This window comes from Fulmarus glacialis, unplaced genomic scaffold (assembly GCF_000690835.1).
Source record: "Fulmarus glacialis isolate BGI_N327 unplaced genomic scaffold, ASM69083v1 scaffold41337, whole genome shotgun sequence".
NCBI lineage: Eukaryota > Metazoa > Chordata > Aves > Procellariiformes > Procellariidae > Fulmarus > Fulmarus glacialis.
Genome location: NW_009225874.1, coordinates 6,128 through 20,866, shown reverse-complemented (window position 1 = coordinate 20,866; position 14,739 = coordinate 6,128). Strand labels below are relative to the sequence as shown.

At 38.1% G+C, this 14,739-nt stretch overlaps 1 protein-coding gene across 1 annotated transcript in view; it reads left to right on the top strand.

Annotated features, from left to right (window-relative positions):
* The window catches only part of IL16 (interleukin 16), a 46,011-nt gene extending 32,572 nt beyond the window's left edge, over positions 1-13,439 (top strand). The window contains exons 12-23 of the mRNA XM_009582623.1: positions 1-24; positions 1,197-1,329; positions 2,180-2,267; positions 3,029-3,504; positions 5,131-5,167; positions 5,977-6,108; positions 7,259-8,354; positions 8,869-9,052; positions 10,653-10,754; positions 11,447-11,699; positions 12,613-12,738; positions 12,986-13,439. The exon at positions 1-24 is cut by the window's left edge and continues 124 nt beyond it. Coding sequence (XP_009580918.1) covers positions 1-24; positions 1,197-1,329; positions 2,180-2,267; positions 3,029-3,504; positions 5,131-5,167; positions 5,977-6,108; positions 7,259-8,354; positions 8,869-9,052; positions 10,653-10,754; positions 11,447-11,699; positions 12,613-12,738; positions 12,986-13,179 — 2,845 coding nt within the window. The 3' untranslated portion in view covers positions 13,180-13,439. The remainder of the gene's footprint in view (positions 25-1,196; positions 1,330-2,179; positions 2,268-3,028; positions 3,505-5,130; positions 5,168-5,976; positions 6,109-7,258; positions 8,355-8,868; positions 9,053-10,652; positions 10,755-11,446; positions 11,700-12,612; positions 12,739-12,985) is intronic.
* The last annotated feature ends 1,300 nt before the right edge of the window (positions 13,440-14,739 follow it).

Below are 14,739 nucleotides of genomic sequence, written 5' to 3'. Positions count from 1 at the left end.
AAGAGTGTCTGTCTTACGTCACAAGTTTTTCATTACTCTATTTCATGGGTTTCTTTTTTACCTGTTTGGGCAGGAAGTCGTAGTGCTTTCTGGGAGTTTTGGGTTTAAAGATACGCACTATTCTGAGGGTTTGAGCATGCATATTTGGGATATTTGGGATTTCCAGATATATAGCAACCCAGTGAAATTATTGTCTCTTGTCCAGGCTGGGCTAGTTTTGGGGGTCTTAGACAAGCATATAGCATGCTTCCTGGAGGAGATTTCCAAATGAGAAAGTATGTGGAAAACCCCAAACATATGGCATATTCTGGCTTGTTTGAGCACTAGTTTTTCCTGACACAAGCTCCTCAAATTCTATCCCTTCTTGCCCAACAGAAATACAGATCTGCTGAAATGAGCTTTAGTGGGAGTGTAGAAATTCACTTTGTAAGATTTATGACCAATTAGTAGCATTGAACATATTTAGAATTGAACAGAATACAGCATTTTCAGTGAAGGCTTTTTGATTTAACTTTAGGTGCTCTGTAACACTCCCCTCTACATGCTTAAGACTTTAGCTGAAAGAACTGTGGTCTTACACTACTTGAAAGTTTGTATGATATGAATCAGTGCCTTCAGTCAGCCTGTTAATGTATCTGGGTATTTGCAGTAGAGCAGAGAAGGGCAGTCTCAGTTTCCATTTCTTTCTAAATTTGGATTTAATCTAGAAAGATTCAGTCTAGCAGTCAGCAGGATTACAATCATTTGTCACTAGAACTTTCGTATTAACAAGTTATTCATATGTAGCAGAAACACAACATCCTTTCTGACCTTAAATAACACTATCAGACCATAAAGACATGAAAAGTGAAGTGTTAACTTAAAAGGAAGGAAGGAAGATGTAGGTGGAAGCAGCAGCTGAGCTGCATACCAGCAGAAAGATCACAGACACAAAGTGTGCATAGCTGAACATGAAGAAAGCTCAAAGGTTGCATTCCAACAAGGCAGTTAGATCAAAAAAACCTTGATGTCCAACTCATTCCCATTCCATTTTCTGTAACAGGAACAGAGAGACATAATGATTTAATCTGTGATGAAACGAGCGGTCAACTACATGAATTTGTTTTTTGTATACCTTCACATGGGTGAGACAAGGTTGGGAGAAAAAGAAAATCTGTTTTGTTTACATCCTCTCTCTTTTTTTAATATCTCTGTAGGTGTGGAGATGAAATTATTGAAATTAACGAAGCTTCAGTACAAAATACAACTCTTAATGAAGTTTATGCTGTGCTAAGCCATTGCGATCCTGGTGCAGTGCAGATTATTATTAGCAGACACCCTGAACCACAGGTAGCAATAACTGACTTTCAATAAAGCACATATTAAGAACTAAGACTAAGTGAAGGAGCAATTGCGAATCTAAAACAGGTGGAAAAATGTTGATAACAAAGATGCTGATCTCTTTATAAGCATCGCTGCACACAAAAAAACCTGAGATATGCACTATCTTAAATATAATCACGTAAGATTTGAAGATCACTGTAGACAGTCTTGCATGAGTTTCTACGCTGTGAATAACAAAACTACAGAACTAACATATAAGGAATAAACCAAAATACATTTCTTATTTGAGAAAGTATTCCCAATAATAAGAAAATAACTTGAAAGAAAGAAATGTTTATACACCCATCTTCCAGTAATAAAAATTTAGGTCTTGCCCAGCCAATATTTATAATTAAATTAATATTAAAGTAAAATATTTTATTCTTGCAAGATTTTTCTACAAAATGCTTCCTAACACCAAATACCATATAAATTATTATCAAGTTGAAATTGTTGCATAAATTATCATAAAAACGTAGTATTAAATTATCTTACGTTGGTAAATCCAAAACTCTACTTCTACTGAAATATGCAAAAGAACATTTATCTTTGAAAGATCCCATTTTATCTAAAAAAACCAATATAAAAGATAGCACATCCTGTAGATATACTTCAGCTACACTGGAATATATACAAGTATAATGGTGTGCACTTACTTAGCTTTAAAATTAACTGATGTGTGGTATAACTAGGTCTATTCATTTCCATTAGAGGACTTGCAGGACTTGGAAATCTTTGTGAAAGGAATAAATGTTTAAATGTTACTCACCCCACAGCAATCTCATGAGAGTATAATGGCATGATATTTCTTTCCTAGGTGTCTGAGCAACAGCTAAAAGAAGCTGTTGCACAAGCTGTGGAAAACAACAGATTTGGAAAGGAGAGACACCAATGGAGTACTGAAGGTAAGGGAATAAGTGTATTCATCGAGACATGGTAAGTTTGACTTAAAAGATATATAGGATGAGTACATGCTGTATTAGAATCCTTGGTAGCAGTCAAGTAACCCAGAGCAAAAGGAAGAGGAGCAAACCTCAGAGGACAGCGCTCCTAACATGCCTCCTAAGATATGTTACCAGAGTGATGAGAAAAGTCCGCATCTGTCTGATCGCCAGCAAAAAATTTCGTGTAAACTTCCTCTCACTCTTGCTCATCCTTTCCAATTCATAACCTGAAAGCTTTTCAAACAACTGTCAGTAGTTGACAGGACTTATGATAGCAAGGAACTGCACAATGCAGGTGATGTGCTGGGGACAAAGAGCTTGTTAATGCCCTTGTGAGGAAAGGCATATGCAGTCATGGTTAGAGCTATTTGCCCAGTTCAGCTATGACATTCTCCCAAAGTAACATATTGCAATGATACTCCTTTTAGTGTCCTCATTTCTTCTAAAGGACCAAAGGTAAAAGAATCATCATCGGTAAACTATATTGCTCATATACATATATATATATATAGGGAAAATGTAATATCATTTTGCTGTCCAAGAATGTAACTGTTGACTCTTCAATCTACAAGCCTTTAATGCATAAATCATACCTTTGCATCAACCGATGATGGTATTTACCTGCAAAAAAAAATTTATTTATAAATTAAAATCAGCGGAATCTTAGAAGTGAGCACTTTGCATGTATCTGAATAGACATTTTGAACATGTTCCTGATACAGGTGTTAAAAAAGCAGAAACGAGCTGGCATGGAAGACACCCATGTGAAAAACATATTGAAAGGAATGCTGCTCATTGCAACCGCAGGACACAGAAGCTAATGACCCGCTCCAGCAGTGACAGCAGCTACAACCCTAGGTCCTCATGTAGTAATGGTACTGCATACCAACTGACTGACTGGAAAGCAAGAGTACATAGCATTGATGTACCAATTACCAGACAGCCTGGCCTGCTGTGCTCATTGTCTGGTAATAATTCAGAGAGAAATTCCCCTCCTACTTGTAGTGAGGGAGGTCGACCCTTGCAAAACACTAAGAAATCATCGGAGATCCTCGTTAGAAAACCTAAATCGTCAAAGCCCAAACCTCCACCAAGGAAATATTTTAAGCAGGACTGTACATGTAATGACCAGTGTAATGCAGACAGAAAAGAAAAGCTTGTATCGGAAATGACTGTATCACCTTCTGCAAGTGTTCAGGTAAAGCAAAATTTGCCAAATTTTTCTTGTGTTTGCATATTTGTGAGGCAGGGGAAGGAGGGAGGCAAAGTGACTTTGTATGATGGCAGGAAGAAAGGCAGGGAAGAAAGAGAAAGTGTGCATAAACACGTGAGGACTGGGGGAAGGGGATGAGGCTCTTCTGTTTTGAAAATAATGTATGTATCTTAGTGAAGCCAGTTTAGGTCAAAACATGATGCTCAAACTAAGGTCAGAAGTCAGAGAAGTGCCTGAAGGAAATTTTCTTCCATACCAAGGAATCTGAGTTAAAATCCCAGTGAGAGCAGCAGCGAGAATGAATTTGAATCCCTCACTGTCATTGCTCGTGAACATGGTATCAGACACACTCTGGTTCCAGTGCGACTGGAACAGCGATGTGCTCTGGGCTGGGACTGGAGGAGTTTGCACACCCTCTGATGTCAGCTTGATATGGTTGATCCTAACCTTGACACTTACAGAATCAAATCATTTATGAAGTAGAGAAGTCGTGAAACAATTTCTTTGTTTCAGTAGTGGATTTCTATTGGAAGAAAGCACTAACATTATGTACAGCAGGTAATCTTGGGCTCATATATATTTCTTGAGACCAGGAGGTACTAAATAAACTAATTTAAATTGCGAGGCACATACATATTTTTTGATGAGTTACGGTATTTGAAAACTGAGTGTATATTTGTACATTACTAAATTTCAGTTCCCTCTCTTGTCTAAGAAAGACACAACAGAAAGACAGCGTTTCACATTTGCATGAGTGTGAGGGACTGTGAGATCTGCATGTTAAAATGAAGTTGTGGTTTGTTTAAAAATGAAACCTCTTTCCCCTGGGTTTAGTAATATGCCAGCAGAAATGAGCAGATCTCAACGCAATGCAAAGAAAACCCCCCAAAGTTCCCAAGCTGCAGAGATCAAAATAAAATGATACAGCTCCTACTGAAGTCCATGTGTAATGTTAATATCCAAGTATGTTTCAATTCAGCACCTCATGTAAGGTCACTCTTTTACCATTCCCTAAGAAGAGAGCAGTGGAAACATTAATCAACAGCTACTAGAAAATCACCTTTCAGAAGTAAAATTCAGGGAAATAAGTACTTGTTGAACTTATCACTGCATGCAACTTATTATTCTTCAGTACTCAGTTATTCTAAATGATACGGAGAAAAAAAAAATCTTAAGATCAATAAAGTCTATGAAAAGTCAAGCTCTGTTAATGAAGATAACTTCCTCTAGTAAGACAGTCTGTATATCTCAGGGCAATAGCTCCTTTAAGTCCCCAGGAGAGAGGGTTTCTTGTCAGAATGTATTTCAGATCATTAAAAGAAGGTTTTATTACTGCCTTTTTTTTTTTTTCCTCCAACCTTTATTCCCCAAACATTTTGTATTAGTCAGTTTGAGGCCTGCATACCACAGTTGGATGTGGGGGTTCTGCAGACTGGAATGTTTTTTCATTACCAAGAATGCTTAACTGATATTTTCGACTGTGCTTTAAACTGCATCAATAAAAATGTAGGTATAACTGCCATCAGTAAAGAGTAAGATCAAACTGTCTGTTCATAGTGCTTCCAAATTTGCTACTTCACTTACTGAACATCTGATGTCCACATCTAACAGCAACAGAACACAAGTGCAACTTTGAAGAAGGACCTTCGTAAGCAGCGGATAGAGAAAGGTTTTCCTAGAATAAGAAAGTTGCTTAACAAACACCACCCCATTACAGAAAAGCTAAGAAATTGTTCAATTACTGATTTTTTCAGGACAATCTCGTTTGTTTCTAGACCTTCACTCTCTGTCCTGTTTAGTTTTCATTCCTATTAGTAATCCTGGAGCTTAACTACATAGCAGAGAGCACTTCCTGTGTCACAGCAGAGCAGTTGGTAACTTGGTATCATTGGTTACAAAGCAATCAAGTAATTCCAGAGCGTGTGTTAATTTTGTTGAGAGTGGCATTTACTGCAACTTCAAACTAATCCTCTCACCCTGTGTTTCCAGCCAAAAACAAGAAAGGGAGGGCTCTGAAACTGCAGTAACGATTTAGCTTGTCTAGCTTGTGCTTAAGGGCAAAAGGCTTCAACAGAAAATAAAGTTTAATGTGAAGTTAGAGAAAATTTGCTTGACTGGTTTGCAAAAGTCTACTGGATGGCTGATTTTACAAAAATTGAAAATTATAGTAAGCAGTCTTTTAGTTTATCATCAAGTTTATTACTAAATTTTTGAATTGTTAATTGCATTTTTTTCACAGTCTGTTTACAAGCGTAACCATAAAATATCATGCCAGCACTCTTGAAATATAGAATAAATTAAGTCCTATGAGGATTACATCCCAAGCAGAAGTGAAAGCTTGACTTCTATTAAATATTTCTTTTCAGATTAAAACCAAATGAGAATACATTTTTTTTTCAGATTCATGTATAGTGTGGTTTGTATAATTACATTCTGACACATTTTTTTTGGAAGTAGGAGAACCAATGCTAGAGGGACATCAAGCTGATGTAACCCACAGTGTCTTTACCACTTCTCCTACAGCATCTGATACTGAACACATAACTGCTGTTCCAGCGGACAGAGATCAAGAAAGAAAAGCGAAGTTAGGTATGTTTCATTCCATGAACTTTTTTTTGCAGCTGAAGCTAGCATTTCATTTGGATTCCAAAATGGGTATTCAAGCTGACTTCACCTTTCTCTTTAAATGTAGACTTCAATTCATATCTGTAAATTTTGGGGTGAACAGATGAAATTTCAAATTATTTATTAATCTTTGAAAAAAAGGGGAAACTATATCAAAAGAAGCATAACATGATTTATTGTAAAGAAGTGTTAATAACCAGGTACACTATTGCTGTATTTCTTCAGATGAAACTGCTTATTTATATTGAAAATTTGATATTAAAGGTTAGTTTTAGCATTTCTAAAGGACATTTTTATGCACAGTTTCAAGGCTTAAGTGTTGCAATGGTACAAACCACTGATAGTAAGTTAGTATCTTGTTGTGCTAGTTAGAATTAAGGAAACTTAGTGTTAAGGGAACTAGAGAATCTCAAGAGGTCTCTTACAACCTAAACCGTTACATAATTCTGTAACTTCTGGCTCAGATCATCAAAAAAATAATGGTGCCTTAAAAAAAAAGTTTTATTTACATTGAGGCAGATAACAGTAACTGTGCAACTGCACAAAAAAAAGTTTGCTACCATTCAGCTCTACCACGTCTGACATTAAAATGCTTAATCAGTCTGTGATGTAAAAAATATTCCTACATTAGAATTGAGTTTTTACTTACTAGAAAAATACAACTGGAAATGCCTGCATAAATTTAAGGAAGCATAAACATTAATCAAAGGTCTTCATGGGAGATTCTTTTTAAAGTGGGATATACTTGTAAATGTAGGAAAGAAAAAATATCTTTTTAAAGAATTTACGGTAACACCAGCTTTTTCATTAGTCTGCAAACAACATTGCAATTTTAGCCTTCTATTTTAACTATTATAGCCTATATCATGACTTCAGCAACCCAGAATTTCAGGTTACCTTTAGAAGTTGCAGAGCCTTTAGAAAAAGGATCTTGTATATAAGCACGGAAGAGCCTTGTTTTTCAGCTAATTTCAGTGTCAGGGATCGGAACTTGTAGATCAAGAGTTGTGAATTTTAAAAAATACCTATTGGAGGCTTGAATGCAATTAACAGCAACACATAGATAAGGGATAGAGAAAGAGGCTTGTTTATAATCAATGTTTCTCTAACACAGGGAATCCACTTTCATCAATACAAAGGCCTATACTTAAAAGACAAGCACGGGTAGATTATAGTTTCGATACAACAACAGAAGACCCTTGGGTTAAAATTTCCGACTGCATAAAAAGCTTATTTAATCCTACCATGAGTGAAGACAATGTCCACTTAGATTTGCAACCTGGCATCAACACAAAGAAAGTGAATCAAAATCGAAGCAGCTCAGAGACAATTCTGAAGAAATCAGAATCAGAAATAGTCGGTTCAAAAGTGCTAAAATCAGATGAAAATGACAGTGTGAAAAAGGGTCCTCCTGTTGCACCTAAGCCAGCCTGGTTTCGCCAAAGTCTGAAAGGATTGAGGAAAGCAAATTCAGATCTAAAAACACAGGCAGATCAAAGTCCTCCTGACCTTGAGAGTATTTCCAGCAAAGAACTGCAATCCAGCTTATCCCGTGTCTCTCCTAGGGGATCATCAATAAAACAAAGAATAAGCTCATTTGAATCCTTGAGTGCTCCGCAATCACCTGAAAAAATACACCGAAGGTTTAGCCTGAAACCATCAGTCCAGAAAGATCACTCTCCCACTGCAACAGGGTCAGAAGAGGCTCCAGCTCATTTAAACCAAGCCTTTCTCCAACATTGTGAAATGAGCCAACAACAGTCAAAGTCATCTATGGTCATGGGTACAAAGAGCCTAGATAGATCTTCCTCTCCCAGGGAGGTCCTCGTGGCTAGGTCAGAGAAAAGTAACAATGGCAACACTGAAAATTCCTTGGGTCTCTTAACTACAGAAGCCATTGCAACTTCCCATCTTGTATCCGTAGCAAAAGCACACAGCCTAAGATCACGAAGCTTCCCACTTACTGCTACCCAGTCTTGTGAGATGATGAAGCCGTATGATGAAAAGTATAGCAAAATCTATTCCATCAGTAGCCAGGTGTCATCTGCTTTAATGAAATCTTTGCTTTGCCTTCCTCAGTCTCCAGCCTCTTCTGGAAACAGTGCATGGGAAACTCTGGACACATTGTCTCAGTCCTCTGTAGAGGATGATGGGACTTCTTTCTCACCCGCAAGTGAGAATCATCACCTGGACACTGGGTTTTCACTAAAGTAAGATACCATATTTAAAAATCGAATTTGCAGATCAGCATTGGTGAGCATCTGTGCTGATCCACTGACAGATTAACATTCTAAGGTAGTAGCACACAATAGTAAAGCACAGACTAAGTTAAGAACTTTTTAGAGCACAAAGGTTGAATGACTCACATGACTGTTACACTTGTTTTTAATTTGTACTATATAAGCGCATGTATATTTCAAACCTCCTCCTACTTAAGGAGGAATATTTCTAGTATCTCCATGATAAAAGAGATTTAAGTCTGTTTTTTGCCTGGGGCCAGGAGATTATTCCTATTCTTTTATGTGATAGTTCCTACTTCTGTTAGGCTAATATGATTAATTTAGATTTCTATGTATTTATAATACTTATTATAGGAGCTACCGCCCCAATTAAATGCTAATCAGATCAAAAGATGACTGCTCCAAAATTGTCTGTGCTATGCTTTTGTGGGTATATTCTTTCATAACCCAACGTTTCTTTTTTGCTCTGGTCACAATGGAACAGCCTCTCCGAGTTGAGAGAATATACTGTGAGCCTAGCAGACAATGAGAAAGAAGAAGAGAAACAGGAACACAGCTCACCTCAAGCATCCAGTGTGTCAGGGCAGTCCGTCATCTCTCTGCTTTCCCCTGAAGAGTTAGCAAAGCTTATAGAGGAAGTCAAATCGCTAGACGAAGCAACCTTAAAGGTAAACCTGCTTTTTCTTTTTGTGCATGATTTTCAGAAAGCTGTGGAGTGGATGCAACTTGATATCATAACAAATAAAACAGTAATCTCTATGTACCAGTAGTAATGTTTAGCTCTTTTGATCAAAAATCTTGAAGAAGTCTTCAAAGATAACTAAGCAAGAGTAATACCCATTTAACTAATAGGATAACAGTTATGCAGCAAGTAAGGTCAGTGTACGCAGAAGTAGGCACTGATATTTTGGAGGCCTTTCTTTTTATTTGGGTTGCCAGTCTGAGATACCGAATGCCTCATTTTTGGGATACTGAGCAACTGTTAGTCTTACTGGATTAACCTAGAATTGCAATAAAGCTCAGAATAAGTCAAAATCAAAGTTAAATGTGTGCATTCCAGAGCTGTAAAGACTTTTAAAGACGGCTCACACTCAACGAAAAAGCAGATAACATCCAGAACTCTGCACTGAAAACAGTTCAGCTTCTGCTGGCAGCTACATGCTTGCTGTGTTAAGACACTCTAAGCTGTGCAAAAGCAGCATAACTGCATTAACGCACCAATGAGCCTAAGCTACTATAGTTTTTGCCTCTTAGCTAACTGCAGTGGCATGTGTCCCAGGTTAGTCCTCGTTTGTATCTGTACTGCATGAAGCACAGATAGAGAATTCACGTCTGCCTATCAGAATACTAGGTAGATGTATTGTCGTGTCAGAAACAAATTCTTACTGATTAGTTTGCTAGTATGCTGCAATCAAAAAGCAGTTTGACAAGCAGAATTTATGAAAGCCAAGTTTTGTATCAATTTGTGTTTTGTTTTTCTGTCAACATCCCAAGTTGATATTTTTGGTCTGATTAGCAGTAAAAGCTATGTTGCAATGTTGCCCTCAGTGGGACATTAGCCTTTCTCTTATCAAGTCATCTGTTTTCACGGAATTTTCAGGACAATCTCTGAGCAGCACATACCCTCTGCCTGGTTGCAGCTGGCCAGTGGATTCATTTGTGGAACGAAACAAGACACAATATCAAAAGATGCAACTACAATTGCTCACATACTGAACATGATTGTGAAATTACGGTCCAAAAGCCATGTTTCCTTAGGAAACTAGGTTGTTACCCTATACAAACTCATCTTTGGGATAACAGAGTCAGAGACAGCTTACGCTACCTGTTACTAGAACATTGTTAAAAAATAAAAATAAGACTGAGAAGCAATTTTTTAAGCTGTGACACTTACATCCACATGAGTTGTATGCCAAATTCTTTTTCCACTTTTTTAACGAAAATGTCCTCTAACATGGTTCAGCAATATTTTCTGTTTCTACAGTACATATTTATACTCTTTAACATAATTAGATTTATGGTTCAGATCCAACTGATAACCTGTTTACCAAATCAGAACCATTTTAGACACAGAATAGCATTTTATAAAATAGGTAATTGATAGGTAAATTTGATCAAAACCAAATACTAAACATGTCTCAGTATTATGCTTATGCCACTAAGTCTCATTATAAAATGCACAATGGACAAAAAGAAAACATACTGATTTTCCAACCATCTTGACATATCTATTGGGAAGTTCTTGACATTATTTCTTTCTCTGCCTAGGAATTTGATGATATTCATGTTACAATTTTGCATAAAGAAGAAGATACCGGGCTTGGATTCAGCCTGGCAGGGGGCATTGATCTAGAAAACAAAGTGATAACAGTAAGTAGCATCTCTCTTAAAAAATCCCCCAAACCCAACTACTCTATCTAAAAATATGTAACTTACTGGTTTTCTACTACAGAGGTTGGCTTTTGGCATAACCAAAGTAGGCAGCTGTACCGATAGGGTCAGAAGAACCATGGTCTTAATGAGTGAAAACAGGATCCTTCTGCACAGAGTTGCCCTCTCCAGGTGATTGGCAGTGGTATCCTGTTTCCTTGGGCACCATACTCCCCAACAGCTCTGAAATCCAAGGCAGAACAACACACAGCCCGCAGCAGGAAGTAACCAACACCTTATTCACATTCTATAAGGGTGGTCAGAAGGACTGAGGTGAGCGTGTAGACACATAAGGGGTCTGGAAGCTAGAGACTAGCTTCTTCCTTCCACTAGCAGAGCAGCGAGAGAGTCAGGAAGTAGCATAGGCAACATACGTACCATGGGCAGCAAGGCTTTGGCCACCTGATACTGGGGCTAAACAGATTGCCTAACTGCTTGAGGAGGGCTGTGCCCAGGAGAACCTCTGTACAAATTTATTCAGCCCTCAGTCCTGAAAGGTGCTAGAAGCAACTTGTTCCTGGCGAAGAATGGAAAATACACGCGGTAAAAAGTATTAACTGAGTCATCTAGTGATTTGTCCTTTTTTCCCCTTTTTCCTTCTGTGCGTGTGTGGTGATTGGGCTCTTTAATAGGTTCACAAAGTGTTTCCCAATGGACTAGCATCTCAGGAAGGAACTATTCAGAAAGGAGATGAAGTACTATCCATTAATGGAAAGTCTCTTAAAGGTGCGACTCACAACGATGCCTCAGCAATCATGCGACAGGCTCGACAACCCAGACAAGCTGTTGTTGTCACTAGAAAAGCTAAAGATGCAGAAAAAAATCTCAACATTTCAATTGACTCTAGTACATCTTCAGTAGCAAGTGATGCCTCGCAAGAGTCTGGTGAGTAAGTTCAGTGGCATTACCTTGCAGCCCCCGCCTGCTAAGTGTTTACTCATCACCTGAAATCCTGGGTGTTCATAAAGCAGCTCAACATTGGCTGTGTAAATCTGAGAACAGTCATGGTTTTATTAACCACAGCATGGTTAATAAAACATTCCTGAAACAGACATTTGGAACAACTTTGTTGGAAAGGGAAAGAATTAATGGATTTCTAAAATAAAGGAACCCTCTGAAAAAAAGCCAAGTGTGATCCCCTGTATGAATTTCTGTAGATATATAAAGATTATTATTAATAGTAACATATCTAATTGAAGGTATAATGACAACTCAGTGAACAATGATTCTTTATTCTAATATTATTAGATTCTAGTTTACAAGACCTTTTCTCTGTAAAAAAGAATTTTGGTTTGAACAAACAATGTGCTATTGTTTGGTATAGCAGGTGGCTACCTCTGAAACATAGCAAGGCCAGATTTTTGCAGAACCTTTCACATTCTTAAGATATTTTTGTGGGTTTTTTTCTAGAGCATAATCTGGAGATCTGTAGCCTTATTTACGTACTGCAAATAAACATTAGCAGCTTTGTAGTTGATAACAATTTCATAACTAACATCAAGTCAAATATGTTTACCTTAAATTTTGTTCATTGAACAGATTTTTCTAATTCTAGTAAATGTCACCAGCTTTTATTTTTATATTTCCATTCTGTCATGAATTCAAACACAACTTTCTCTCCCCAGCTTCCCAGAGGGCCTTACAATGACAAAAAGAGGAATTAAAACTTATAGTTTTCTCTTTCATTTGGCAGTTTATGGTGCCTTTGCAAACAAAACAGGAGTTCTTTTTTTGTAACAGATGTTTTAGCTTTTCAGACTATGTGGTGCCCATCTGCTAACTTTCCGTTTGTTTCCAGCAACTGAAGATACAATCTGCACTGTAACTCTAGAAAAAACACCTGCCGGATTAGGATTCAGCCTGGAAGGAGGGAAGGGCTCTATTCATGGAGATAAACCCATCATCATCAACAGGATATTTAAAGGTAAACGCACTTAAATGGCAGGTTCTTAGCTCACGCAGACTTGTGCAGTTCATAACTGACTGCTGATTTATACCCACGAAAATGGTAATTTTTGTAAATGCAGCATTATCCTGTGCAGTGCCAGAGTTTGTTGCCTGCTGAGACCAGGTGGTTTATACCAAACATGCTGGTGATCCTTAATAAGTGAAAGATACATTAAAAACTCCTCCATACAAAGAGTTAAAGGAAATTCTTTTTCTTTCTCCAGGGACTGCATTAGAACAAAGCAGCCCTGTTCAGCCTGGTGATGAGCTATTACGAGTGCACACAATTGCCATGCAAGGACTCACTCGTTTTGAAGCATGGAATATAATCAAGGCATTACCTGATGGGCCCATCACAGCTATCATCAAGAGGAAGAATCCAAGCTCTGCTACCACGAAGTCATCTGAAACTTTGTAAAAGAAGGAATGAAACTACTGCCAATATTACAAACAAAAAAGAATTTTATTACTTGCAGCCATTTGGCTAGCACAGCAAGATACTCAGAAAGCACATATGAAAAGTACACATGATCTTACTGCCAGTTACAGAGCAAGCTGTCTGGGATAAAATAAGATGTGCACAAAATGTGCATGATTCTTATTTCAACATTCAGAAACAGATGTTACAAAGTGTAGAATTATAAAATAATGACTTTATTAATAATATACTGGTTGTAATAAAGTATGTGACAGCTATAGTACTCTCCTATTTTAAGCCATTAACTTAACAAATATCAGAAGCACATTCTGTGTAGAGTCCTACTCTACAAGTCTTGCTCCCTGCCTTACCTTCCCAGCAGGAAGAAATGTGTCTACAAGCCTACAACTAAACCCTGCAGCAAAGGAAAAGCCTTAGAGAACGTGTAAAGGGCAGAGAAGGGGGGATGCAACTTTGTGTGTCAAAACGACAACAAGCCCTGGAAAACTCCAGCTTTTCTATTCAAACCACAGAACAGCCAAAACCTGTGTGGGGTAACTTTCCACTAGCAGTTGCCAGAGCCACCTCAACTCCAGCTAGCAAACACAGGGCAGGGGAAGGAGCGTCTCACGGTATTGCAAGGGTGAGGCAGGAAGTTGAGAGTAATAAAGCGGGGGTTTTTCTAACCTTCCTCTGGCCAGAGGTCTCAGAGGACTAGAGCAGGAGAGTAACAAGGCCGTACAAAACCAACTATTACCTTCTCACCACACGTATTTTTTGAAATGTCTTTGTTATTGCATTGAAATGTATTTGTTAATTTTGTAAGGGAAAGTACCAGTGAGAGTATTTGGGAATTAAAAGTTCTGAATGTTCCAAATGTTTATGCTGGAAACACTAAATAACTTGGAGACAAAACTATGCTTCAAATGCTGCTATCGGCATTTTGGCAGTCCTCTCTAAGCATTGTATGGAATTCTACCAGCTGCAGCGTGTGCATCTATGGCAAGACGGTCTTGTGCACCCATTTGGTCTTCTCTGACCTACTTCATTAAAGGGAGAGATGCAACATCAGGATGGAAGTAGTGACTCGCCAGTTGAAAGCCAGATGGCTGCACCGGTTATTGTCGTTGGCTGTTCACCTTCCCATAGTCGTGAATTTGCTGCACCCGTCTTTGGTTACTTAATTTCACCGAACCATAAACTGCAGGAGTTCAGAAGCATGTTCTCCATGCACTTAACACAATGCCACAGAAACAGCAATTGAGAGAAAGGGAAGCAGGATAGACAGCAGAAGGTATTAATTCAATCCAGGCATATAACTTGCTTTGGCCTTTCCTCACGAGTCAACTCTATGTTAATCCTTGAAAGCACATTCTTGACAAGCCATCTGCCCCCACGCTTCCAAACCCCTTCCCGATTGAGTTGTCTTTTCCAAAAACCAACCAACCAATCCTCAAAACAAAATTTCTACAAATTGGGTAGCAACCAAAATAGGAGAAAAATGTGAAAGGGAATCTTTTTGTACATTTTTTAACTGGTACTTACCTGAAACACTCTGAA